Source organism: Diplodia corticola, assembly GCF_001883845.1.
Source record: "Diplodia corticola strain CBS 112549 chromosome Unknown scaffold13, whole genome shotgun sequence".
NCBI lineage: Eukaryota > Fungi > Ascomycota > Dothideomycetes > Botryosphaeriales > Botryosphaeriaceae > Diplodia > Diplodia corticola.
In genome coordinates, this window is record NW_017971492.1 from 522,682 (window position 1) to 548,210 (window position 25,529).

General features: G+C 57.3%; 11 protein-coding genes across 11 annotated transcripts in view; 6 read left to right on the top strand and 5 right to left on the bottom strand.

Moving 5' to 3' along the window:
* Positions 1–848: 848 nt before the first annotated feature.
* Positions 849–1,751, bottom strand: BKCO1_13000160 (glycoside hydrolase family 61 protein; the record flags this gene model as incomplete). The annotated part of the gene is made up of 5 exons (XM_020270885.1): positions 849–879; positions 940–1,217; positions 1,277–1,491; positions 1,544–1,633; positions 1,688–1,751. 5 exons carry the CDS (start codon positions 1,749–1,751, stop codon positions 849–851), a joined length of 678 nt encoding a protein of 225 aa, XP_020132437.1.
* Positions 1,752–4,639: 2,888 nt separating this feature from the next.
* BKCO1_13000161 (actin-binding protein) lies at positions 4,640–6,919 on the top strand (the record flags this gene model as incomplete). The annotated part of the gene is made up of 8 exons (XM_020270886.1): positions 4,640–4,654; positions 4,829–4,888; positions 4,948–5,090; positions 5,146–5,194; positions 5,245–5,342; positions 5,391–5,852; positions 5,903–6,017; positions 6,068–6,919. 8 exons carry the CDS (start codon positions 4,640–4,642, stop codon positions 6,917–6,919), a joined length of 1,794 nt encoding a protein of 597 aa, XP_020132436.1.
* A 2,024-nt stretch (positions 6,920–8,943) lies between these two features.
* On the bottom strand, positions 8,944–10,238 carry BKCO1_13000162 (aspartyl protease; the record flags this gene model as incomplete). Its single annotated transcript, XM_020270887.1, has 2 exons — positions 8,944–9,835; positions 9,886–10,238. 2 exons carry the CDS (start codon positions 10,236–10,238, stop codon positions 8,944–8,946), a joined length of 1,245 nt encoding a protein of 414 aa, XP_020132435.1.
* A 673-nt stretch (positions 10,239–10,911) lies between these two features.
* Positions 10,912–12,770, top strand: BKCO1_13000163 (c6 zinc finger domain protein; the record flags this gene model as incomplete). The annotated part of the gene is made up of 2 exons (XM_020270888.1): positions 10,912–12,323; positions 12,428–12,770. The coding sequence occupies 2 exons, from the start codon at positions 10,912–10,914 to the stop codon at positions 12,768–12,770; spliced, it is 1,755 nt and encodes a 584-aa protein (XP_020132434.1).
* Positions 12,771–12,953: 183 nt separating this feature from the next.
* BKCO1_13000164 (c6 zinc finger domain protein) lies at positions 12,954–13,579 on the top strand (the record flags this gene model as incomplete). The annotated part of the gene is made up of 2 exons (XM_020270889.1): positions 12,954–12,995; positions 13,046–13,579. The coding sequence occupies 2 exons, from the start codon at positions 12,954–12,956 to the stop codon at positions 13,577–13,579; spliced, it is 576 nt and encodes a 191-aa protein (XP_020132441.1).
* A 620-nt stretch (positions 13,580–14,199) lies between these two features.
* Positions 14,200–16,081, top strand: BKCO1_13000165 (uncharacterized protein; the record flags this gene model as incomplete). The annotated part of the gene is made up of 6 exons (XM_020270890.1): positions 14,200–14,207; positions 14,266–14,332; positions 14,386–14,490; positions 14,554–14,594; positions 14,645–14,777; positions 14,828–16,081. The coding sequence occupies 6 exons, from the start codon at positions 14,200–14,202 to the stop codon at positions 16,079–16,081; spliced, it is 1,608 nt and encodes a 535-aa protein (XP_020132440.1).
* A 1,059-nt stretch (positions 16,082–17,140) lies between these two features.
* BKCO1_13000166 (armadillo-like helical protein) lies at positions 17,141–20,558 on the bottom strand (the record flags this gene model as incomplete). Its single annotated transcript, XM_020270891.1, has 4 exons — positions 17,141–19,343; positions 19,394–20,328; positions 20,382–20,486; positions 20,550–20,558. 4 exons carry the CDS (start codon positions 20,556–20,558, stop codon positions 17,141–17,143), a joined length of 3,252 nt encoding a protein of 1,083 aa, XP_020132439.1.
* A 297-nt stretch (positions 20,559–20,855) lies between these two features.
* BKCO1_13000167 (glutamyl-trna amidotransferase subunit a protein) lies at positions 20,856–21,812 on the bottom strand (the record flags this gene model as incomplete). The annotated part of the gene is made up of 3 exons (XM_020270892.1): positions 20,856–21,260; positions 21,324–21,601; positions 21,677–21,812. 3 exons carry the CDS (start codon positions 21,810–21,812, stop codon positions 20,856–20,858), a joined length of 819 nt encoding a protein of 272 aa, XP_020132438.1.
* An 851-nt stretch (positions 21,813–22,663) lies between these two features.
* Positions 22,664–23,659, bottom strand: BKCO1_13000168 (exosome complex component rrp45; the record flags this gene model as incomplete). Its single annotated transcript, XM_020270893.1, has 3 exons — positions 22,664–23,258; positions 23,326–23,445; positions 23,496–23,659. 3 exons carry the CDS (start codon positions 23,657–23,659, stop codon positions 22,664–22,666), a joined length of 879 nt encoding a protein of 292 aa, XP_020132443.1.
* A 214-nt stretch (positions 23,660–23,873) lies between these two features.
* BKCO1_13000169 (pre-mrna-splicing factor cwc15) lies at positions 23,874–24,694 on the top strand (the record flags this gene model as incomplete). Its single annotated transcript, XM_020270894.1, has 3 exons — positions 23,874–23,906; positions 23,960–24,622; positions 24,677–24,694. 3 exons carry the CDS (start codon positions 23,874–23,876, stop codon positions 24,692–24,694), a joined length of 714 nt encoding a protein of 237 aa, XP_020132442.1.
* Positions 24,695–25,513: 819 nt separating this feature from the next.
* BKCO1_13000170 (uncharacterized protein) overlaps positions 25,514–25,529 on the top strand; it is a gene marked incomplete at both ends in the record, with an annotated part of 506 nt that continues 490 nt past the window's right edge. The window contains one exon of the mRNA XM_020270896.1: positions 25,514–25,516. Coding sequence (XP_020132349.1) covers positions 25,514–25,516 — 3 coding nt within the window. The remainder of the gene's footprint in view (positions 25,517–25,529) is intronic.

A 25,529-nucleotide genomic window follows, 5' to 3' on the forward strand; every position in this document is an offset into this window, starting at 1 on the left:
TGCTGCTGCTGCTGTCCCGACGCGAGCATTGCCATGCGCCCGCCAGGCGAGCCCGAGCCAGACGGTGCCTGCCGGTCACGATGCTGGCGGCCGTCTCGTGCGTGACAGCTGCTGCCAGCCCCTCGCCGGCCCCGGCATTCGCTCCTGCAGAGTCTGGCTCGCCGTGCCGCTAGTCCTTGACGTCCTGGCTGCGCACATGGCCGTCCGCTCCGCGCGGCGGTGAGAGCCAGGGCACCAGTCTCGTCCACGGGGTGCGACCAAACCTGACGCCCTGCACGAGCTGCATTCCTCCACCATCTCGCGCCTCGCCACAGAGCCCGTCTGCATTCGACGCGTCCCGCAGCTCTTGCGCACCGACGAACGGCACGCCTGACCGCCTGCCAGGCTGGGGGGAAATAATTTCACCCACCCGAAGTGGGCAGTTGGCAGTTCTGCCCACACAAGCCGTCGCCAACCTAAAATCAACGCCAGAGTCGTCATCGCCCGTCATGCGGGGACCCGGGCGCCATGATTTCTCTGCCGCCATGACCTCGCCCGTATGATTGCGCCAACTCAGAGCTTGGACCCAGAATCGGCGCCGAACTTGGCCTGGTCGAAAACCAACGACTCGACTCGAGGGGCTGATGACACAGCAGCAAACATGTGAATTTTGAGGCGAAAGGCGAAGAGAGGACGCACGAGTCAAAGCGCCGATTCGATGCGGGGTAGCTCGCAAGAAAAGGCCTGTTCATCGAAAAAGCGGGCAATATATATATACTGAGAACTATAACCTGCGAGCCGTACGGGCCAATCCCGGTGTGTCACGGTTCTGCATCTCATATCATCTCGAGCTCCGCAGTCGTCTCCACTTAGCACGTCCACACCTCCGGACCGGGAACACTTTGCGTAAGTCAGCGTCATACCCTTTAAGATGCACACAGGCAGTCATTATTCACTTACGTGTAGTTGCTGAAGTTGTTGTAGATGTTGACAGTGTAGCCGGGATCCGTCTCCTTGAATGCGCCGGGGATGGAGACGGTCGGGCTGGGCGAGCCGCTTCCTGAGCCCGTCACCTTCACCTGAGCGCACGAGATGTAGAACTGGGGGATTCCGGACGGCCAGGGGTTGTGGATCGCGAGCTGCTGGATGCGCAGAAGATACTCGCCGGCAGGCAGGCAGTTGGGGATGGTCACGTTGTACGTCGTCTCGAGGTCCCAGGTCGCCTGGCCGTCGGAGAACTGGTGACTATCTGTCAGCGAGCAGATCTTTGTGGGGAGATGATTGGGCCGTGGCTTACGGTGGGTCCGATATCCTTGATCTTGAACCACGGAGTGCTGCCGTCCGCCGCCGCCGCATCGTCAACTTTGGTCATGTAGAAGGAGGTGGGACCCTGGTGGTAAACAGCGATGTCGGCAGTGAAAGCGACGGAGCTGCCAGCGGTGACGGAGACGGTGCTGGTCGAGCTGCCGTCCGCACCGCCAACATTGCAGCGGAGGTCGTTGGACTCGAGGTCTGTACCGATTGTCAGTACACTGAGGGCTCTTTTGCCACCGTTGACACGTACCGGTCACAGGCGAGTTGTTGTTGGTGTTTTGCCTGATGTTCTGGTAGGCACCACCCTTCACGCCGTTGGCAGTGAGGTACTCGAAGATGTCTGGAAGAAAAAGTCAGGACATGGTTTGCACGGCTGTTTTTCAATGCATCTCACAGTGTCCGCTGACAGTCTGTGCCAGCACAGAGGCAGCAAAAGCGAAGGTGGTGAAGGTCTTCATGGTTGCGGCTTGCGTTGTGCAGTAGTGAAGTCAAGAAGGACCGGCCAAGACTGCTGATCGAAACATTCCGGGGCGCTACTCGACCGTTTTATCTGGCCCTCGAACGGAGGAGCTAGAGCCGTTAGCCACAAAAGGTCCTGTGTTTCACGGCTAAAGGAGTATCCACATCTTTGAGCACGGTAGAGGTGGTGGAGAGACAAGAACCGACCGTTTCGGGACAATGGCGAATTCCAGCCGAGCGGCATCGACGTTTCGACATGCTTGATTGGCTGGGAAAATTGAAGAGACTGTTTGAAGTGGGAGAAATAGCGGCATGAACGACCGCATATGTGAAACGGAAGGGAGAGCCGTGTGCAATTAAACGGTGTCCACCAACAGGAGACTTCGCATACGAGTCAAAAACAAGCTTAATCATGCAAATAGAGAAGGGGAGCGGTTAGTTCGAGGGCATACCAGAACTAGGGCTGCTGTGTGCAAGCTCCTTGTACGCATTGGCTGGCAGAAATGGCGTGGCATCTTGGGTAATGGAGTTGTGCCTTCACGTATATTACGACCCCTGCAATATAGCTTCGGAGAAAGCGGCCCATCTATCCGTCGTCTCTCTCGTCCCGACGGGCCCACGGCTCCTATGTGGATCATGGCCTGGTCCTCCTTCTAGACGCATATGATGACTATATTATACGGCGCCTGACCTTGACAGGACCTGAGCTCGAAGTGCGATCCCCACATGCAGCGCGATCTTGCGGGCCTGAGCTCAAAACCAAAAGGCGAAAATTCCGAATCTAGCAACAAGCAATACTTATAACCGCCACGTCCGACCTGCTGACATGTTCGGTCCCTTCACACCTACGAAGACCCATTTTGTGGTTGGTGATGTTTAGTTCAAAGATGGTGGGCTTACATGTAATCGCCCCGCGGCGAATTCTTGGCGCTGTTTCTTCTCTTTAGTTCAGTACCCGATCTGCCCAGTCGGCACCCGCTATATGGCCAATGAGACAGATTAGAAGAACTCGTAGCGGGCTTCCATGGCCAGTTCTACTTGTTGACTTCTAAAACTTCCCCGTGAGCACTGAAGCCTCCTGTTGGCAAGTTCGTCGCTTCGGCTCTCACTACACATGCCTCTTTCTGAATACTGCTCTCTTACTCCTCCTCCCAATACGGCCAATGTGCCGCGATGAGGTCCACAGGCGGGATCCGATAAGATAAGCGTTGTAGCTTAAGTCTCCGATCGGGTTGAAAAAAGTTTCTCCCTACCACCCGATAGGTACTGGCACTCCCCCACGCCACATACAGCCACAACCAAGCACAATGACGCAACGGCAGAGGAGCTGGTACTGGAATGCTGACCCCACCGCATGATGTTAAGAACGCAGCCGGGTTAAGTTGCTTATCGACGATAGTGCAGGGGAAAGAAGCAGATCGGGGTGCCTGATTCGGAATGGTTGGGAAGGGGTCAGCCGGGAGATCCGGACGATAGTTTTCGTCATGACAGCGCCGGGACCTTGGGATGCCTGAAGCCAAGTGACTCACGTGTCGATGGATTGAAGGCGATGCTTGTTTCAACGTCCTCGTCGCTTATATATCGTGGATCCACGAAGCGAGACCGGGAAACGTCTTTATAATTTCGACGCCGGTGAGCAGTCGCTGGGGCTGATGCGGTGCTAGTAGGCGCATTTCACACAAACCACCAGGGAAATCAGGTCATACTCCGAACCGGCGGGGTCGATTCTCTGTTTCGCGTTGGCTCAGATGATCGCAGAGTAATCGTACTACCTGAGATTTAACAGGCTTGGTGGCACAAAAGAAGTTGGCCAGGCTCCAGTACCAAATAAGAATGTTTGGAAGGTTTTTGTGGTGAGGGCAAGCTTCACCAAAAACCAAGAGCAATCTGATCCTTTGTACTCAGTCCCACAACATGGTCGTTAACTCGTCATCCATCTTGCAAAGGGTCATCAAGGTGTAGGCGGCGCAATTTCGGAAGACCCCTAACGGTGAAAATCGACGCGCAGCATATCGTTCTACATCCACTCGTTGAAGAGATCAGGAGCACTCTGAGCGTCATCGAAGGCCACCTCTAAGAACGGTATGCCGGCAGGAAAAATCAAATCACAGGATACGAATCACATGTTATGCCTGTCATCCCCATGTGTTTGAGGGCCAAAGAGATGACAGAAGCAGTGCCTGAGCTGGGAGGTGAGACGCGGGCCTCAGCAAATGGTGTCGTTGATGTGCTGCCGCAGCGGGTAATGTCGAAACATTCAGCCGGTCGGGATAACATGTCGAGCAATGGCTGTCAGGACGCCAGGAGGTGAGCTACAGGTAACCATGCCACCGTTGCCGGAGCAATGGCGTGGGGGCCACGGCATAACAATCAGGCTGAGCAGACAGAACGCGGGCGGTTCGACGAAAACACAACGCCAATGGACGTCGCAACATGGGGAGAAAGAACCAGATCGAGGCGCGATTGCAGACGGAGGCGCAGGGCTGGACCTGGACCCATTCGAGCCGTGACATCTGGCAGGGTGGCTGAGCTCAGCCGGTTTGGCGCGGGGCAGGCGATTGGACGGGACAGTGCGACGCGTGTGCGACGTGTGCGCGGCGCGGCGACGGCTGGGGGGTGAGAGTGGTGTTGCGAACGCGAGGAGGGTCGAGAGGGGCAAGGCGCGGCGGGGATGTGTTGGTGGTGGTGGTGCGGATCGGCGGTGGGGCGGATCCAAACGTGCCAAGCCTGGTGTTTGCAGCGGAACCCTTACTCGCGCGCGGCTGCGACACTGCCGGCGCGAGCTTCACGGCGGGTCCCCCCAGACACAGACAAGTCGGGGGTCAAGAAGCCAGCTATTCTTTGTTTTCCCTATTTCCCACCACCACCACCCGACTCGCCCGCCCCAATGTCTGGCCGCTTTGTGAGAGCATCCAAGTACCGTACGGCCCCAATACACGCCTCTCACACCCAACCCGCGAGGGGCAACTGTTGCTGATGCGCGCTGCATGCAGGTCACGTCTTCGGACGCTCGACGAAGAAGGCACGCCCAACCTGAATCCTGCTTTGCTGCGCCCGCGACGCTGACCGCCACCAGGAACAATGCTACGACAACCTCCGCCTGTCTAAAAACGCCTGGGACAGCAACATCATCAAGGTCCGCGCCCCCGCTGTCCAAGCCCCTCCTGACGCCGCCCGCTGACGCCGCTCTCCCAGGCCAACCCCAAGTACCTCGCAGTCAACTACGAGTCTGGCGGAGGCGGTGCCTTTGTTGTCATTCCCGTCGACGAGCGCGGCAAGCTGCCCGACATTCTCCCCCTGTTCCGCGGCCACACCGGCCCCGTCCTCGATACCGACTGGTACGCGCTGTCGCGTGCGTGTATATTACAAAACATGCGGGCTGAGCAGGAGCAGGAACCCCTTCAATGACGACGTCATCGCCTCCGCTTCCGACGACGGCAAGGTATGAGGTTGTCGTGCTCGTACCCGCTGCAGACATTCACACGTGGACAGGTCTTCCTCTGGAAGGTGCCCGAGAACTTCTCCCTCCACACCGATGCCGACGAGCCGCAAGATGTCGCCCCCGCCGCCAAGCTAGCCGGCCATACCAGGTAATTGGCTCTGTTCCTCGTCCCGGACTCTGCTAAGCCCCCGTGTAGGAAGGTCGGACACGTCCTCTGGAACCCCGCCGCCGAGAACGTCCTCGCCAGCTCCTCGGGCGACTACCTCGTCAAGCTCTGGGACGTCGAGCACGGCCAGCAAAAGCTGACTCTCAAGCACAACGACATGGTCCAGTCGCTCTCCTACAGCGCCAATGGCTCTCTGCTCGTCACTACTAGCCGCGACAAGAAGCTCCGCATCTGGGATGTGCGCCAGGAGAAGGCCGTCCACGAGGGTGCCGGCCACAACGGCGCCAAGAACAGCCGCGCCGTCTGGATGGGCGAGCACGACAGGATCGCAACCACCGGCTTCTCCAAGATGAGTGACCGTCAGCTCGGTCTGTGGGACATCAGGGCCGCGAGGGAGCCGCTGAACGGTTTCGAGATTCTCGACTCCATTTCTGGTGTCTGCATGCCTTTCTGGGATGATGGTACCAACATGCTGTACCTTGCTGGCAAGGGGTAAGGAGCAACATTCGTACGTGTGAGAAGATCCGCACTAACGAGAGTAGTGATGGCAACATCCGGTACTTCGAGTACGAGAACGACAAGTTCGAGTTCATCTCCGAGTACAAGTCTGTCGACCCCCAGCGTGGCGTTGCTTTCATGCCGAAGCGCGGTGTTAACGTGAGTCTGTTGATTTGAAAACTTGCCGCCATTCTGCTGACGATTCGAAGCTCCACGACAACGAAGTCGCTCGCGCCTACAAGACCGTCAACGACAACTACATCGAGCCCATTGCCTTCATCGTCCCCAGGCGGGCCGAGGTTTTCCAGGGCGACATCTACCCTCCGGCCACCGGCACCAAGCCCGCCATGTCCGCAGCCGAATACTGGGACGGCAAGGACGGCATCCCGCCCAAGTTCTCGCTGGAAGCCGCTTACGAGGGCACGGCTCCCGTCGAGGTTCCCACGGAATACAAGTCCTCCCCTGCCCCTGCCCTTGTCCCGGCGTCTAAGGAAGAGCCTAAGCTCGAGCCTAAGCCTGAGCCGACCCTCGCCCCCGCCTCCCGCGGCCCGCCCCCTTCGGTCAACGAGAACAAGGCCTCCATGGCCGACGCGGCGGCCAAGTTCGCCGACAAGGAGGAGGCCGAACCCGCCGAGGACGACTCCAGCTTCGAGGAGATCCAAAAGCCCGTGGAGCGCCAATCCTTCACCGCATCCCGCCAGGAGGAAAAGGTCCGCGGCCCTCCGGAATCCACCAAGGCGCCCGAGCCCGCCGCAGCTCCCGCGCCCGCCGCAGCTCCCGAGCCGGAAGCCACCGTCAAGGAGACGCCCCGCTCGGTTTCGACGTCGTCGGCGAGCGGAGCGGCGAGCAGCGCGGCGGCGGGCATCAAGGACTACCTCTCGGAGATCAAGTCGATGCTCGAGAGCCAGGGCGCGCAGATGACGAGCCAGCTCGAGCAGATCACGCACCTCACCTCCGAGGTCAACCTGCTGAAGGCGAAGGTCGCGGACATCAGCGCCGGCGGCGAAAAGGACGAGCGCATCAGGCAGCTCGAGCTCGAGCTCGAGGAGGCTCGCTCATGAACGTCGCGTGTTGTCGTTCGGTCGGTTCGGGAACGGGGACGGGGAGGGAGACGGGGAGGGAGACGGGGAGAGAGGCGCTTGCGCTTGCGCTTTGAAAATGATGTGATGAGGGATTGAATGGAATGGGATGACGGAGAGGCTGTGTGTGTTCTTTTTTCATTCTTTCTTCTCCGTATTCTTCTTCATCGTCATTTTCATCGTCTTCGTCTTCGTCTTCGTCTTCGTCACCACCGTCATCATCACGACGCTTCATGCTAGACGGGTTCGTTCCGGAAACGTCCGGTGTTGGGTTGGGGGGTTTTTTTTTGTTGTTTACCTACTGCGAGCTGGATAGAAGGCGGGGGAGTGGTTGGTTGGTTGGTGTGTAGGGGTTTGGAGGTGTGTGAGGTATAAGGGGGATGCAGAGGGGGAGGCAGAGGGGAAGGCGGCGGCGGCGGTGGTGGTGGTCATCGTCGCGCAAAGTGTTGTCGTTGTTGGAGTGGTTGCTGCTGCTGCTGTCGGTGTTGTTGGCGTGGAAGTGGAAGTGGAAGTGGAGGAGGGAGGACGCTTTGAGGCTTGGCGCTGCTTGTTTAGATTCCCCCCCCGCGCACTCATGGTCCGAATTTGCTCCTGTGGTTGTCCTGTGGTTGTCCTGTCCTGTCCTGTCCTGTCCTGTCCTGTCCTGTCCTGTCCTGTCCTGTCTTGTCCTATCCTGCCTGTCCTGCCTGTCCTGTCCTATCCTGATTGAGTATGCGGTTTGTGTATGTGAGAGAGAGAGAGAGAGAGAGAGAGAGAGAGAGAGAGAGAGAGAGAGAGAGAGAGTAACAGAGATAGAGAGAAGGAGGTCTTCACTACGACTATGTCTATGTCTATGTCCATGTCCCCTTCTTCTTCTTCTTCTACTTCTTCTCTATCGGGGGCTTTGCGTGTTATTGTTATCGTCGTGAGGTCATCGATTTGCGGTTCACTCTTAGAAGTATGTATGTACAAGAAAGAAGAAGAAAAATGGCGGAGGGGCTGGCTGGCTGGATTGCTTATCTCTCTGCTTTGAATTTTTTATTTTTTTATTGCTCCCTTGCTTTTTCTTTTGCTTTTTGTTTTGTTTTGGCGTTAGCGATAGCGTTGGCGAATGTTTTGTTCTGGACTATTTTTCTTATGTCGATATTTTTTTTTTTCGATATGGTGAGGTTATTTTCTGTGTCTTTTGATTCTCTGTGTCTCGCGGACTGTGGACTTGTATTGGAGGTGAGGAGTTGTATGGTTACGAAACGTGTTTCTGTCCATATGTCTGCTTTGGCTGGCTGGCTCGCTGGCCGGCTTCTGTGATGGTGATGATGATGGTGGTGGTGATGATTTCCATGCGCACAACTATCCAGTAGGCTACTACGGAAATTAACCAATCAATGAAGAGCTCATCCCATCCCGCCCCGCCCCTTCACGAGTTGTACCTAGTAGGTGACGCTCGACTTTTACCGGCTTGGATGGTTGTATGTATTCCGGAAGAACTCGGGCTCTTCGTCAACGAACGGTGATGTGCCTTCGAAGAGCTGTGCTTTCCCCACGTACTACGTGACTTGGGCCGCCTTGTGTTGCTACCGCGGCCGTGGCCGGATGAATAGAAGTGACTGAGAAGGTTATGAACACCCGGTTTCAGGGCAAGGTTTCCTGCACGAGGTTGTTTGCTTGTATTCCGTCAGCAACAGACAGCACCGGGACATATGTTCTATGAATCATCCTGCTCCGTTCTTCAGATCACGATCATGTGGGTCTGTTGACATGGTAGATGTCTTGACGAAAGGCGAAGTGTTGATTATGTAATCTACATGATAATGATGCGCTTAGCAGATTCGAACAAACGTAGCTCACGCTTGTTATCGCTATAGCGCGGCAGTTGAAAGGAAAATTAATTTTCGCCTGACATGAACGGTATTCTCCATCATCAGTGTAAACAGTAGGTTCATAAGGGGCGGCTCAGGGTGGACGGGAAATCCCGGCCAGGAAAAGCCAATATGGTTCAGCAAGCAGAACAAGCGGAGTCGACACAACTAAACGTACGCAACACCAGGCTGTCTGGCAAAGCCGAGTCTGGGGGCGCTGGCCGTCGTCTGATCGAAGACGATGTACTGAGACCTCAAGAAGATCAAGCCGTAGATGGAGAAGCCGATGCCGGTGTTTTCCTGGATGCCTCCGTAGCAGTTGTTGGACTGGTCGACGGCGCCGTAGATGAGGTAGGATCCCGGCATGGTGACAAGAGATCCGCCGATGACGGTGCTGAAGGCGGGCGGCGTGCTGGTGCAGGGCACAATCCATCCACCAAAGTAAGTGCTCTTGGACGCGCCGGGGACCTGGGCGTAGTAGGCTGACACAACATCGGTAGGCAGGTAAAACAGACTGGTGCCGGTGTCGATGATGCTCGAAATAGTCTTCTGGACGACAGCACCGCTGCCAATAGAGTAGCCAGTGCTGTTGAACCCCCAGAAGCCCGGCTTGGGAGTGCTCAAGACGTTGGTGTAGGCAATGGTGCCCGTGTAGGAAGACGAGTTCAGGAATCCGAAGTCGTATTTCCCGGCTTGGCCCTTCTTCAGCAATGAGGTGAAGAGTGGTTTGGCGAGGGTGTTCTTCACCGTATCGAAGAAGGTTCTCTGGGGAGTGGGCCTGACAGAGTTGAGACTGCTGAAAGCAAGGCCCATGACGCCGTCGCTGTTGGTGTCTTGGACGAAAAGGGATGAAGCACTCGTGGCTGCCTCGACGCTCTGCTTGGTGGCAGTCACTTCCCCGACGACGACTTTGTCGGCGTAGACAAGACCTGAGCCTCCGCTACCGTCACCATAGGTGATGGTCCACGACTGTTGTGGTAGGAGAGTACCAGACTTGGAGGGATTGTAAAGCGATTGGCCGTTGGTAGAACCGGGTGCCATGAGGGTGGAGAAGACCCACCTGGGGCATCGTACGTCAGCACATTCAGCGAACGAGTTTTGGATACGTACAAGTCAGAAGAGCCGCTGTCAAGATAAAGGTTCAGAGTATCGGATCCCAGCGTGACAGGCGACAAGTACAGAGTGTCGAAACTATCTGCGGGAACCGCCGCGACAGAGCGTTCGGAGAGGTCTGCATAGGCAGCGGCCGAGTTCGCAACGGCTGCGGAGACGAACTCGGGGACGGGAAGGCCATATTTGAGATATGTCCTTTCCATAGCCATCGGACCATTCTTGAGGATCTGCGCCTTCGGGACCTGCTCAATGGAGAAAGTCTGTCCGAGCGTGTCCACGCCCTGCGGAACAGCAAACGCGGCCGCAGCGAAGAGGGCGGGAAGGAGGACGGAGGTGGAGGTCGAAGACATGGTTGCAGGTGTCGCAAGGGTCGAAAGCCAGAGGTTGCCGAGTGCTGCAACTTGCTGCTTCGGACTAGGAAAGTGTCAATTTATAGCCACGTCGGGCGTGATGAACAGTCGACGGCGAAAGAAGGGGGACCATGTCAAAAATCCACGCGTCTGCAGTTTAGCGGAAATGGGATGCGGTAACGGAATTCCGTCTCGAAAGCACGAGGAGGGAACTACTTGGCGCAGGAAGTTTCATTCCAGCGTGTTGCAGTTGACTGCTAGCGTGAATTGCCTCGATCCGTGCAAGCTTGCTCCAAATTCACTCGATGGGTGAGCACGTCACGTCAGGATGGAAGATTGCATAACTTTGTATGCCATGGTGTAGCTGAGTCTCAATTGGTCGGTGCCGGAGGCGTCCGCATTATAGCTGTGCCCTCCTCGCCTACGTGAGCAGCCCCTTGATGGAGTGTAGCGGCCAGGGAGCCACGTGCCAGGGAGTGGGGATTACCAAAGATTGGGACAACGGTGTCGTGCTTAACGGGAGAGACAGAGGGGAAAAAGCAGGTAAGGGAGTGCGAATCGATTCCTCAGGTCGGGTTGCCGCCTTGGGCGCGAGGTGCAGCTGGACTCTGGGAGTGACTGCTGGGATTGGTCTCTGTCGTGAAGACAGAATGCAATCACCGATCAGGGCGAGATGACAGACGTGCCAGGTGCGCAGAGGTGGAATGGAGCTGAAGTCTGCACGCAAATCGGCAACACCAGGGGGGGAGAGGAGCAATTTCCAGGGCTGTGGGGTGAAGAGTTGGGTGCTGCTGCTGACTACGTAAGTAGAGAAGGAGGCAAGGAGACGGGTTGGGGAAGGCGCGGGGCGGCAGGGGCAAGCGAGGGGTCACGTGGGGCAGGCGGTGTCTCAGGGCGCCGACAAATCCGACAATTCCGTAACTCGGCCCAAGAACCACCATTGACGAAAGGTGCAAATGGACGAGTCTCTGCCGGCAGGTACTGTGCGCCTGTGCCGTATCCACCGCCTGTCCACGTGCTGACCCCAGCCCGACCAGCCTCGCTGCGGGGCCCCAAGATCTCCAAGGCGTGCGAGGAATGCCGCCGGAGGAAGCAGAAATGCAACGGCCTCAGTCCATGTAACGTGTGCAGCAGGCGCAACACCGTCTGCTCCTACAGGTCCTTCATCCGCCGCCGCACCGGCCGCACCCAACCCGTCCCGGCCCCGACCCCGACCCCCGGCCCGCACCTCGCCCAGGAGCCCCCCAGGCCCGAGGACCGCGACGGCACTGCCACGTCTGCCGACCGCGAGAGCAGCCATGCCGACTCCTCGGCCTTCTCCGACGCCCCTCCGCGCTACCACATTTACAAGAACATCCGCGCCACCCACGTCCCCGCCGACTCGCCCTCGTGCGTGCTGCAGCTGTACTACGGCTCCTCGTCCAACTTCTCCTTCCTGCAGCACCTGCACACCCACCTGACCGCCCACGATGCCGTCCCCCGCCCCGACACCCATGTCGAGGAGGTCCAGAACGGCAACGAAAGCATTGACGTTTACAAGTACCAGGGCCTGGCCTTTGGCAACACCCCCGGCCAGCGCGAGACCAACCCCATGTTCCTGAGGCACGAGCTTGCCCGCACTTTCCTGCACAACTACCTGTCCGCCGTCCATCCCCATCTGCCCTTTCTGTCCACAGACCAGCTGTGCGCCAATTTCGAGCGGCTTTATGGATACGGCGACGATGCCAAGATCGACCCCTCCGAGAGGGCCCTCGTCATCGTCGCCATGGCAATAGGCGCCTGCCCCAGCCAACACGACCTGTGGCGGAAAACCCTCCTGGCTCAGGCGAGGTCCGAGGCCGATTCTCTTCTGCATGTCGTCAACTTGCGCGCTGTCCAAATCGCCCTGCTCATGATACGTTCCCCCATCCAATCTTCCAAACCCCGCGCTTTGGCTGACCTCCGCGATACGCCTATTGTGAATTTATTGTCGGCAACCCGAACTCGAGTTACCTGTATCTTGGCGGCGCCATCCGTAAAGCATTCGCCGCCGGCATGCACCGAGGGAGCCCCACCAGCCGGCAGTCTCTCAGGGACTGTTCGGAAGTCAGTCAGACGTGCTGGAGCTTATTTTACTTTGAAAGGTTCGTATCTGTTAATTTGGCGCACCACGCCGCTAGCCGAAGTCGCCCTAACACCGTTTGTTCTAGCCTCATCTGCTCCGGCCTTGGGAGACCGTCGTCGCTTTCACTGCAAGACATTGGACTCTCCCAACCCGAGCGCCCGTCCTTTATGTCGGCGCAGGTCACACTGTCAGAACTCATACGCAGCGTCCAGCACTTTTACAACCATCACGATTCATCCGTGAGCGCCGATTTGAAACATGCTCATCGGATTCGCAACAAGCTGCGAACTTTCGCCCAGACCGTCAAGGACGACTTCGGCTTCGCCCTCGGCTCTCACCTAGGAACAGAAAGAGATGAAGACTTTGTCGTCCGCGCCGTCATTTCTTACTGCAAGTGCTTGATGCCCGTGCTGTTGCTTCTCGGCTAATGGCAAGCAGTGTATTTTTACACCCTCCTTCTCACCTTTCGCCCTTTTCTACTTCTTTTCGTCGAACTGAAGAGACGTGGCGAAGCTGAAGGGAAAGACTCTGAATCAAAGTCCAATCCCTTCAACATACCCCCGTTGTTGGAGGCTTGTGAACACACGGTAGATGCAGCCCGCTCGATAGTGATGCTGGGTGAAATTGTCTTCTCAACCGGACCTGGTGCCGAGGTACGTCAACCGGTCAACGTCCTCGCAATGACGGAGCTGACGGATCCAAGGGCATATACAACAACTGCTTCTTCCTCGAGAGTGCATGCTTCGTGTTGATACTGGCGGCGCTCCACGATAAAAGCGCCACTCGGCGCCACATTCGGTATATCAACCGTGGCATCCGCGCATTGCGACAGATCCACCCACGGGAGCCAATAATCAGCATAATTGCAGCAATCGACGAGATGCGCGGCAAAGTCGAGATGCTGACGGGTCTACACGAACCCATGTCTGCAATGATTAACAGCGACCAAGGACAAGCGAGTATGAATGCCGGCTTGAAGCCGGAATACGTCGATCCAGACGGCATATCCGCTGCTTCGGCGCCAGGAATGTTGCCTGGTACAGACCCGAGCCAGCCGGACTTGGAGACGCCGCCGGGATTTGGTTCCTTCGAGCAGCGTGCACCAAGCGTTTCAAGCGATGTCCTGGACGCGTCTTGGCCGTCCATGGACTGGAACTTTGACCTCTCGAACATCGACCTCGAATCCTTCGTCTCGGTCATGGGGAACCAACAGGATGCAAACTTTGGGTTGTTTTAATTAGTCCACGCGTGCTGTGCCACTTGATAACAGGCACACCTACCAGATAATGCGTAATGCATAATGTATCCCGCTTCGCAAGGGCCGTGACGTGGATAGACGTGCTTTCGAGAAGATTCCCAATCGAGGTCGGATGATGGGATGATGCCGTCGTCAACCAGCCACAGGAAGGCGCACCCGAATCGGCTTCTTGGCACCCATGTGTCTCGGCGCCTTCCTACAGCTGAAGTAGTTGGCGAGCTTGCCGCATCTTCAACATTTCCAACTGGACCCAGACCTCTTCATCCTTCTCGCCCTGGCCCCGAAAGCTCGCAACATGTATTCCTAAACACCTATCCGCTACCCTATGGAATCATGGAACGCTCCGACGCCACCCCCTGCTTCCTGCCAGAGACCATGTACTTCGACTGCCGCGCCTTCTTCTCCCAGCCTCATGTCTCGCGAAAACGACCGGCATGCCACATCAGGCGCGACAGATGACCCGTGAGAAGGCTCAAGCGCCCTTTGGTGCGCATAGTCTTCATTGATGCGGCATCAGATACGTATCGCCTACATCCAGTCAAGGCGCATTCATCACGCGCTCCAGCATCGCTTTATTCCTCTGGGCCTTGCTGTTCGTCATGACGCGGTGCGAAGTATCCTTGCGCCCGTACTGTACTTGATCGTTGCTGACCTACTCTACTCAGTCTGTACATACGATGCAAGATTTCGGGCGTTCGGGGCTGGGACGATTACTTCATACTGGTTGCCATGGTACGACACTGAAGCCCGGCATTCTTTGTTGAAGTCACATCTGATACCTCCAGCTGCTCTGTGCGGTTGAAACGGCCATGATGCTGGCACAAGTTGAGTATGGCTGGGGAAACCATGCCAGCGAGTTGTCCTTGGAACAACTAAACAAGACTCAAATGGTGAGATGTCTTCTGCTTCTTTCTGGCCTCATGATGCTAAGCACATAGCTGACCGTGAACTAGTACCGATGGATCTTTCAAATTGTGTCCTTCTTCACAATTTTGTGCGTCTCCGCTGCGCCGACCTTACCCATATACCATGCTGATTACACAGTACCATCCAAATCTCTGTCTGCTGCTTGATCCTGCGCATGATGCGTGGAGCGACGACGTTTGGGAATGAATGCCGTCGTTGTGTTTGGACCGTCATACTCTTTGTCATCATCCGCTTGATCGTCAATGTAGCTGTGAGCTTCCCAATGATGCTCCAACCATTACTCTGTTGACATAGCTCCAGGTGCAGATCGGTCAGTGCAAACCCGTCCACCGCTACTGGGAAGTACAGCTTCGACCGAATGGATGTATCAACATAGGCCTCTGGGTCATGATCACCAGTTACCTGAACGCCTTTACCGACATTATTCTTCTCGCCCTTCCCATGCCACTAATCTACAAGCTCCAGATCCACATCAAGCAGAAAGTGGGCATCGTCATAATCTTCCTTACCGGTGTAATTCCCGTCGGCGCCTCCATAGTGCGAAGTGTGCATCTCACACAATCCTATGATGACCAGAGACAGTGGCTTGTAAGAGACACGTCTTGGTACGCAACCCTACTTCCTCACCACCAATACACCGCGAGCACACACACAAGCGCCACCACCCCCACCCACGTCCCCAACCACCCAAATGTATGTTTCCGCATAGACCACACGACCAATCTCATGTTTTCTTTGGACAGGCGCTGGGCCCTCATCCCGTTCTGGTCGCACGTCGAAACCACGCTCGGCATCGTCGCCGCCTGCATCCCGACGCTGAAGCCGCTGCTGAAATGGTTCTTCCACCGCCTCGGCATCCGCACCCGCACCGCCACCAGCACATACGCCGACAACGTCAACGGCAGCAAGATCACCAACACCGGCAGCACCACCGCCAGCCGCAACATCAGCAAAGTCAACTCGCCCGTCAACATCAACATCAACCACACCAGCAACGTCACCTCCCCCGCCACGTCTCACCACCAATCGTCCATCAAAGCCGCCGCCAACAACAACAAAGACCACATCGCCGCCCTGGACTACTCCCTCCGCGCCGCAGCCGTCCGCATCCGCAAAGGCGGCGACGCCGACGCCGAAAAAGAAGAAGAAGAAATATCCTACCCCTTCCGCCCGCCACCCACCCCACCGCTCCGACACCACAACGACAGCGACGCCGACGCCGACGACGAAGATGACACCGACGACGGCGACGACGACGACGCCGCCATCTCGGACAGCAGCCTCGAAGACTATTTCCGCACGCACGTGGCGCCGAGCGCTCGTGCCAGCAACAACAATAGCAGCGGTAGCAGTAGGAGTAGGGGTAGGAGTAGGAGTAGGAGTAGGAGTGGGCGGTGGATCAATGCTAGGGGGGGTGTCGATGGTGCTGCTGGGAATGTCGGCGGGAGGACGGGGGGGAGCGGGAAAGGGGGGAGGACGGCGGCGGCGGCGGTGGTGGCGGTTTCTTCTCCTTCTTCTGCTGCTACTGCGGATTGTTCGAGAGGCGGACGGTGATGGTGAGATTTCGGGTGTAGGTGGTGGTGGTGGAGACAGCTGCCGTGGTTGGTAAGTGTAACCAACTGTCGATCGTTGCTTCTCTTCGTCGTGTGGTCGCTGAATCGATTGATCATCGTGGTGGTGATGGTGATGTTGTTGTTATTGTTGTTGTTGTCGTTGATACGAATGCTGTTCCAGAGGGGAAAGAGAAAATAATGAGGAAAGCAAAAAAGACTTCACGACAAAGAAGGAAGAAGAAGAACCAAATAAGCAATATTACCATTTTTTACTCGCTTTACTGGCTCGAGCACTTTGTTTGCGTGCTTGCTTGCGTGCTTGCTTACTCCGTACTACGGGATTCCATGTCAAAAGAAATCGGATCCGACGAGAGATTGGAATCGAAAACAAACACACCGACAGACAATAGGAGCGACAACCACGACGATGACGACGACTTTACAACTACAACTTACAAATATCCAAAATAGAAACAAACCAAATACTACGCTACTAACGACAGCACTAACTAATATCATCTGCCAAAACGACGACACACGACCACAACCACAACCACAGCACTAGTATCGATCCCGTCTCGTCCCCACCGCTATTTCTCTCGTTTCTCTCTCTACAGAATAAACAAAAGACAACAGGCTGTTTCGTATACAGAGAGAATAGAAAACCAACAAACAAGTAAGTAAAGAAAAAAAAAAGGGAAGTCCGTTACTGTTCTTGTTACATTTAGGCCATTCTAAGGATTTCCATCCACCACCCGCTACCATGCACCCACCGCACCCACCACAACGGCTGCCGCCGCCGCCGCCATTTCCCACCAACCTCACATCACCTCCCTCCCTCTCTTCCCCCCTCCTTCTTTCGTCCTCGCCCTCCTTCCTTACTCTCCTCTTTCCTCCCTCCTCCCTCATCTTTCCTCTTCCCTCCTTCCTCTCTCCCTTCCCCCCCGCCTTACCTCCTCACCTCCTCACCTCCCCACCTCCTCACCACCTCCCCCACCCCCATCCCCTCCCCTCCCATCCTCCTCCCCCCAAATCAATCAACCAACCATCCCCCCATATCCTAAACGAACCTCACCTCCCCAAACAGACTCGCCCTCACCTGCAAAATGGCAATGAGCTCGAGCACAAACTCCTGCAGGATGACGACGTTGGTCAGCACGTGGCTGAGCGACGCCTCGCGCGCCTCGTCGGCGTCGTCGCCCGGCCTCTCCTCGCGGCGCCAGCTGCTGGCGCGCGAGCGGCGGCCGCGTTCTTGCTGGTAGTGTAGGTCGTCTAGAGTAGTAGTGGTCCTGTCGGTGCTGGTGTTGGCGGGGATGTTGATGGTTGGGTTGGTGGTGTTGATGTTGCTGTTGATGTTGCTGTTGCTATCATTGTCGTTGTTGCCGCCCTCTTCCTCGGTGGGGGGCATGTCGGTGGGCATTTCGGGGAAAGGCTCGCTGTGCAGCATTTCGTCCTCCAGCGCCGGGAAGGCCTCCGTGTCGCCGTTGGAAGAAGAGTTGTTGTTGTTGTTGCTAGTCTGTTGTTCTTTCTCGGCACCGGCCGTGGTGTCGTGAGCGGCGGCGGCGGCATCCGTGCCCCTAGCCTCCGGCGCTGGCGCTCCGCCATCCTTCGAGTCGTCGTCCTTCTTGGCTCCTACCCCTGAATCGGCGGCTGTGGCGGCGGCGGCCGCGCCCTTGCCTTCATTTTCCTCGTCCGCAACCTCCGTCAGCGGCTGCTCTTTCGGCAACGCCGGCAGGGCCTTCTCCACCAGCTTCTGCTGCAGCTGCAGCTCTTCCATCCTCTTCTTCCGCGCCTCCGACGGCTTCAGCGGGAACCGGATCGTCTTCTTCAAAATCTCCGCGTTCGCCGCGTCGTTGACGTCGTTCAGCACCGTCGACGTGAGGCTCGGCCGGCGCGGGTCCGGGATGAGGAGCGGCGGCTTCGATGGGCTGAGGCCCCTCGCGCTACCCCTGACCGGCGACCGCGAGTGCGAAGGATGCGGGCTTGGGCTCAACGTCGGCGCGTCCAGGCGCGAGGGTGCCTTGGGTGGTGCGGGAGAAAGCCGGACCGTCGGTTGGATGGTGTGAGCGCGGCCTCGTGGCGACTGCGACCGGAGCGGGCTGACGGCGCCTTCGAGCATGTTCTGGAACTGCGGAGTCCACGATCCGGGGCCGCTGGGCGTCTCTCCATGCGAAGACTTGGGCGGGCCTAGGGGGGTCGGCGGCGGGAAGTTGGCGGTGGAGCGCATGGCTTCGTTGAGCTCTTCGTGCACGCGGAAGGCCTGCTTGCGGTTCGCAACGTGCACGTTGAAATCCGGTATTTGCTCGCGGAGGCACTCGATTTGCTCCTGGAGGTTGTTGAGAGCAACCATCAAGGCAGGCGCGCCACCAGGTGTCCAGTTCGGCCTGCGACGGGCCCGGAAGATGTCTCTGAGGTCCTCGTCCTCATTGTCGAAGGTCTCATTAGGATTGAACTGATAGTTCGTCGGCTCGACAGCAAGCCAACCCTCCAACCGCAGGTTAGGGCATGTGGCGAGATTGACGATGGCTTCGGTGAGGTTCAGGTTCGTTTCGACGTTGTTTGTGAAGAAGTTGGAAAGGATGCCCATCAAAGACTTGAACAGGGCATCTCCAGCCGTCAAATGATGGATGGTGGATTCTTTGCGTATCTCTGCGTGAAGATAATCAACGGCTGCTTGGTTCGGGAGGCTCAATCCATGGAGGGAGAGATGCTTCATCGAGCACGGATGCGCTTCCAAGAGGCTCAGAACATCCTTCAAGAAAGACTCGTACTCTCTGTTGATGTCGGATCCATGAACCATGTTGTTGGCAAGTTCGAGGTAGCTGTCAATCTCGGCGTGCAACGCTCCAACAGTCCGGAGGGGATCCTTCATATGGACTTCGGTGACGTTGACAAGTGTGCCGGTGGCGTACTTGTGGTTCTTGCTGAGAATCGTAGAGACGAGTTTCAACGCAGAAGCGACTGTCTGATGGTTCCGCGATTGGGAACAGTTCAAGAGGAGATCCACCAGGTTGAAAAGCGACGGGTTGAGCTCAGGTTCCTTGTCGTTGGGCTTGGCGAGCAGCATAAGAGTCGATCTCCGCTTCTTGACGCTCCTCGATCTCGGGCGGCCGGCTTGCTCGTCTGGAAGCGCCAGGAGGTAGCGCAGAATCATGTGTACGAGCTCTGGGTGGTCCAGCGCATCAAGGATACGTCGCAGGTAGTTGAGAACGGCGACGGCAGAACCGCCGTCCACATCAGACGACTCAAACAACGATGGGTATCTGATAAATGATTAGCAGCGGATATCCGTGTCTAGCATGCACAAGCTTACAGTAGTTGCTGCAGAAATAGAACCTGGAAATGATCAATCAAAGTCTGCCTGACGTCGGGCGACTTGCAATGCTCAAGCACGTCCTGCCAAAACGCCAAATAAGACAAAAACGTGTCCATGTGAAGCTTGAAGTCCTCGGAAAAGATGTTCTCGGAATCATTGATGGACTTCTCGACTTCCGGGTAGTCGGAGAGCTGGAGGATGATGGGGAGATCGTCCTTGGGGTGGATGATGGAGAGCTTCCGGCTCAACTGGCTGTACAGGGCGCCGAGGCCGCTCGCCATGAGGGTGGCCAGGTCGCTCTCGACGATCCACTGCTCCAGATCGTGTGACTTGGACGACGTCTCGAAGATGTACAGCAGGCCGGTGCGGGCGAAGTCGCCGATGCGGCCCTCGTGGTGGACGTGGTCGATGAGCTGGTAGCACAGGGGGAAGTCCTCCTTTCGGATGACGCCGGCGAAGCCGACCTGCTGCACCATGCCGCCATCCGAGTCGACCTTGCCGGTCGAGCTGAACCACACGGGCAGCAGCTCCGGCTCCAGCCTGATCTTGGCGGCGATGCCAAACAGCAGCTCGACGATCTCGGCATCGGTGTCCTCGCCGGCGACCAGGCTCTGCGAGCTCGCGATGCGCGAGATGAAGGACATCAGGGCGTCGGCGAAGCGGCCGTTGGCCAGGAAGTCCTCCTCCTCGCTGTCAATGAGGGCGCTGAAGAAGCCGACCGCCTCCCTAACCAGGGCCTCATTGTGCGATGTGGCGGCGATCTTGGAGATGGCGGAGAAGATGTGAGAGCTGGCGGCAAACGACAGGCAGAGGTGCGGGGCGGGCGAGCGCGATTCTTCGTTCAGGATGGCCGTCAGGCGTTGGAAATGGGAGCGGAGCGAGTCCAGGGCGGGCCAGTCGCCGGCCAGCTGGGCCGACTTCTGCCATGTTTGCTGGACGCGGGTCAGCGGCAAGCAGTCTCGAGCAATGCACAGGGGCGGCGCACCAGGATCTGGTTATACACGCGCTTGAAGCGGGCCAGGCGCTGCTGCGGGTCGTTGGCGGTCGAGCGTCGCTTCTGCGCGCCGGAGCCACCGATCAACCGCGTCCACTGTGGCAGAGAGGGTCAGCAGAGTCCTGGGGCACGCGGGGAAGGGCCGTCGGGAGGCCGTACAAAGTCCATGGCAGCAGCGTATTCATGGTGTTGGGAGGTTGGCGGAGCGGTCCACGCGTCGGCCGGCGTTTCAAGCGCAAACAGCTGGAGCGGCCCGCCGGTGATGTCGGAGCGTCCAGCCAGCTCCCGTCCGCGGTGATGATCACCATAAAATTCAACCACTTCCCAAACACCCGAAATGCATCAATTTCACCGCCTCGCACGCTGGGTATCCACTAAGACTACGCCTGCCGCGCGCAAACTCCCGCCGCCAAACGCCTGATCACCCGCCGTGCCCCTCACCGCTGCCATTTACACCCCTGCCGCCTACTGCTTCTTGAGCGCCGCGTCCAGGTGCCACTTCATGACCTTCTGGAACGCCGTCTTGCCGTCCTTTTCAATCACGTCGCCGTGGCACGGGATCATGCGCTCAAAGTCCCATGCGTTGATCCTCTCCACGCTCTCGTTGAACGCCGCCCGGTCCTGCTTGCTGGCCATGTACCACAAGAACCGGCGGTGGCCCGTCGCCTCGCCCTGAAGGTTCGTGAACAGCGAGAAGAACTTGGTGAGGAAGCCCGTCTGCGCGTCCCCGCCGACCCTGCTGTGCTGCTCGATCGCCGGCATGTTGAAGATGAGGTCGGCCTCGATCAGCGTCTTCGTGGGCTTGTGGTTGAACACGATCTCCTTGTTGGCGTGCGCGTGCACATATTCGTACTCGAACTCGGCGTCGAACTACTGGCCCTGTTAGCTGCTGCTGTGCGACACGAGGAGTCGGAAAAGGTAAATCATGCGCACCTCGGGGTCGACCTTGATCTCGTGCTTCTTGCTCGGTTCAAACACCACGGCGAACGGCACGTTCTCGTTGTTTTGCTTCTGGCGCTTCTCTGGCAGCCCCTCGGGGCCCAACACCTTTGCGTTGGGGTACTCCTTGTACCAAGGCCCAAGGAAAATGTGGTGCTCGTAGTCAAGGGCGGTGATGTATTTGACCTCACCCATCGAGTCTACCTTCTTTTTGAGCTCATCCGTGAGCGCCGTGGGCGAGAACACGGCGAGCGCGCCATTCTGCATGCGCACTGAAGTTCAAGTCAGCAAGTCGGCAACCTCGTAGGAAGCGGAGCAACGCAGGAGCAACGCAGGAGCCAACGCACCAACTGTGCCTCTGCCACCGATCTTGATACGTCCAAAGCGGAGAAAAGGTGCGGAGCTGGTGATGATTGTGCCGGGCACAACCTCACGAATGACCGTGACGGCCTCGGGGTTCGAAGGGATGAGCTTTGAAGCCATGGTAGAGAACAGTTGGGGAAGCGGTTCGATTGGCAAGCTAACAGCGCGGGAGACCAACGGCCTTTGTACGGTATATAGCTACTTGAGTCGCACGGGAACGGGGTCTCGAGGCCTCCGAGTCATGGAAAGGCCTGGAACAAGGGTGGTTTGCAAGAGTCCGGAGTTAAAACATCATGATGACAAGGATTACGCCCGTAGCCGCAGCTACTTTAAAGCTGTTTGCGATGACGTATGCCCCTCTCCCTCTCTCTCTCGCCCCTGCCGAGCCGTTGCGTTGACTATAACGGCAACCTTAGTGGCGGATGGAGGCGGGTCGAAGCGAGCATGCAAGTCAGAACATGCAAAGAATCTCAAATTGCAGCTGACGGGCGTCCCTGCGTGGCTGTGCGGCCCAGATGTGATTACTGAGACCCCTGCCATCTATAAGCATGTGGCATCGTCGAGCCGCAACGTTCAAGCGACGCCCGCATCTAGACCATGAGACCACTAATCAAACGGTACGAGTCTACCGAGGAGACGGATGCAGCGCTTTCCGTCAAGCTATGATTTGCATTTTACCCTAGCTCTCTTGTATTGCCTTCGCCGACGTGGTGTGAGCATTCTTTCCGCTGCTCCGCATGCGTCGGACTGCCGAGCTCCTGCGGAGCAACCATCGTTCCGGAGATGGGCACGTCTCTGAAAACACCGAAACTACATCGTCCGCGGGTCTTCGTTGTTCCAGGGCATACGCGGTGCATCCTCGTCGTCCCTTTCCCCCCAGGATGACCATCCCATCTGGTACATCACCAGCGAACATGGTTCATATGACCACCCGCTTTTTCGACATGTGTCCCATGATTCTTCCGGCAGCATCATCTTGCGTTCTCAGCACTCAGCTCAGCCATCAAGCCTCCCTTGTCCCTCTTCTTGTTGTCCTCTTCCAGCTTGCTCTGAATGTATTTCGTGATTGTCTGCACTTTGCTGAGCGCAACATTGTTGCACTGCAGGATCGCCAGGGGGTCGACAGGTGTGCCTCCATACTTTGCAATCTGGCAGATCTCGCCAAACTTGTTCATCGTGATAATGACCTCGCCCTCGCGCACCTGCTCTTCCGCCGCCGTGGCGTCCACCAGCATTATCTCTCCACTGTTGTAATACGAGAAAGTGACACACAGCGGATGGTGCAGCATCGAGAGCGGCACGGGTTCGCGCTCTCTTGAGCTGAAGACGGTGACCTTCTCTCCTTCCACGGCGATGTCCGGACGACGGAAGTGTTGCAACGCAGCGATGATGGCAATGCAGGAGGCGTCGATAAGGTTGCCATCGTGATCGAGAATGTTCACGTCGGCGCGTACGGAGAAGCATTTCGCGCCGGCAACGATACACAAAGACTCGGTGTCGAGGGCGCCGCTGCGACGGATGGCTTTTTCGAGGATTCGCGAGAGGATGACCTCAGCCTCCGTCTGCCTGTCTGGATGTTCAGTTAGGGTGTTTGTGGCCAGCAATCGGGCGTAGCTTGGAGCCGTAGACGTACCGGCCTACTTCGAACGCGGGCGACGCCATTGGTGAGAACTCGGTGCTGATGTTGAAGACACCATCGAATTTGCGGTCCGCGAATGGTGCCGTGACATCTGCGGAGACGCGGACCAGTATTCTGCGGGAGCAATCAGACCATGATACCGCAAGAAGGCGCGGGAAGCGTACCTAGTCTTGCCCAAGCGAACATCGGCAACGCCGTACTCGTCGCCAAAAGCCAATTCAAGGTCGCGGAAGGCGTCGAAGGCGCGGCCGTCGAGGCGAACGTTTTCGCCGAGCGCCTGGAGAATGAACTCGCGCTCGTTGAGCGAAAGCTCCGCTTCACGAGGCATGTTGTCGGGAAAGGCAGCGGGGTAGGAGGTTGTTGGCGCAGCGCGCTCAAAACTTCTGGGCTCGCTCGCGCCCGCAGAGTGACGGAGCACTGCGCGTCGGCGAAAAATCCGCCGATCGCCTTCCTTGGCGCCGGCCGCTCGAGCATTTCGCGGCGACGCGCTGAGAGCTCCATCCACACCACCCCCAACCCTCGTCTCGTACTCCCCACGCACCATGACGACCGCTCACAGACCCACGTTCGACCCGGTACGCATGAATCTTTATTACTTCACAGCAAGGCGGTGCTAACAGCCCCAAAGGCCAAGGGTAAGGACGCCCTCCGTGGGCCAGCCTACCACCAGCGCCTTCTTCCAGCGCATATGACCCTCAAGACCCGCCAGCCGGGTCAGGGCGGCATTGCCGACGAGCAGCGCGATCTCCGCGCCGAGCTCCTCAAAGCCGAAGCTGCGCACTTTGCCAAGAAGAACGGCGGCCCCGCTCCCGACGACGACGATGATGAGGGCACGACCACGGCGAAGCGGCAACTGGAAGACGCACCGGCAGACGTTGGGGCAGATGAAGACGAGACGCCGGAAGCGAAGAGACGGCGGCTTATATTAGAGGAGGCACGAGACATCGATGCAGATTCGGACGGCTCCAGCAGCGAAAGCAGCGACGAGGAAGAAGACGACGACGATGAAGAAGACGAGACGGCCGAACTGATGCGCGAGCTGGAGAAGATCAAGCGGGAACGTGCCGAGCAGAAAGCCAAGGAAGAGGCCGAAAAGAATGCGCAGGAGCAGGAGGAGCGCGAGTTCGAAATCGCGCGCGGTAACCCTCTGCTGAATCCCAAGGACTTCAATGTCAAGCGTCGTTGGGACGACGATGTTGTCTTCAAGAACCAAGCGCGTGGCGTCGACGACAAGAAGCCCAAGGAATTCGTCAACGACCTTCTCCGCTCCGATTTCCACAAGCGCTTCATGGTAAGTACTTATTGCACGCGTGAGAGCCGAGAAAGACGCTAATAATTGATGTAGAGCCGCTACGTGCGATAGATTCGACGCGTTTGGCAATGCGATTCATTAGAACAGCGACAGGCGTTTTTCGGACACTGCATTTAAGGCGTTTCCGGATGGTCGGGCGGTGGCTGTGCCTCGTAGTCGGTGCACAAGCCACACCTTTCAGCTGCACCAGGGTTTGTTGGATAAATGATGTAACCGCGCTACCCCTCCTCATCACGTCCACCCATTATTGCGTTATCAGTGATCAGCGATCCAGCATTTGGCTCTGGTGAACATACCCTCAGCGCACGGTAGCGGCCTTGTCCAGTGGGAACGGCACGGCAGCCACGGGCTGTGTTACCTGGTTCACGCCTTCATCGTCATGGCGCTGCTCGCTTCCCCTCCTGGACCCCTCCCTCGCGTGAGAACGGCCTGGCCGGACCCGAAGCACACAAGCGTGGATAGTGCCCGCAACACTAAACCTGGCAGTGGCCGGTCTTGAGCAGGGACACAACAAGTGCGGGGGTACACGGGGTCAATCTAGCTGAGAGTCATCGCACAATCGACCGTGCTCCCCACATGTGGCTTTCCATTACCTGCATTGGCTCGAGACATGAGTACAAGCTCAGCTGAGATGCGTCAACTTTACCCGACATGTCAGTAACACTCAAACCTGATCTTGATGCGCCTTTTCTATAAATTCTGTGCCGTTTCCTCGGCTCTCTCAAAGAATCCAACTTCCGCAATTCCTCAAATCAGCCTTGTCTATTTAAGAGGGAAAAAGAACCCCCCACCCAATTCAAGAACCAATACCTCATATCACCCTTGTCCAAGAAAGAAAAAAGAATCAAACAACCAATAATATAACCCACAATGGTAAACGACCTCT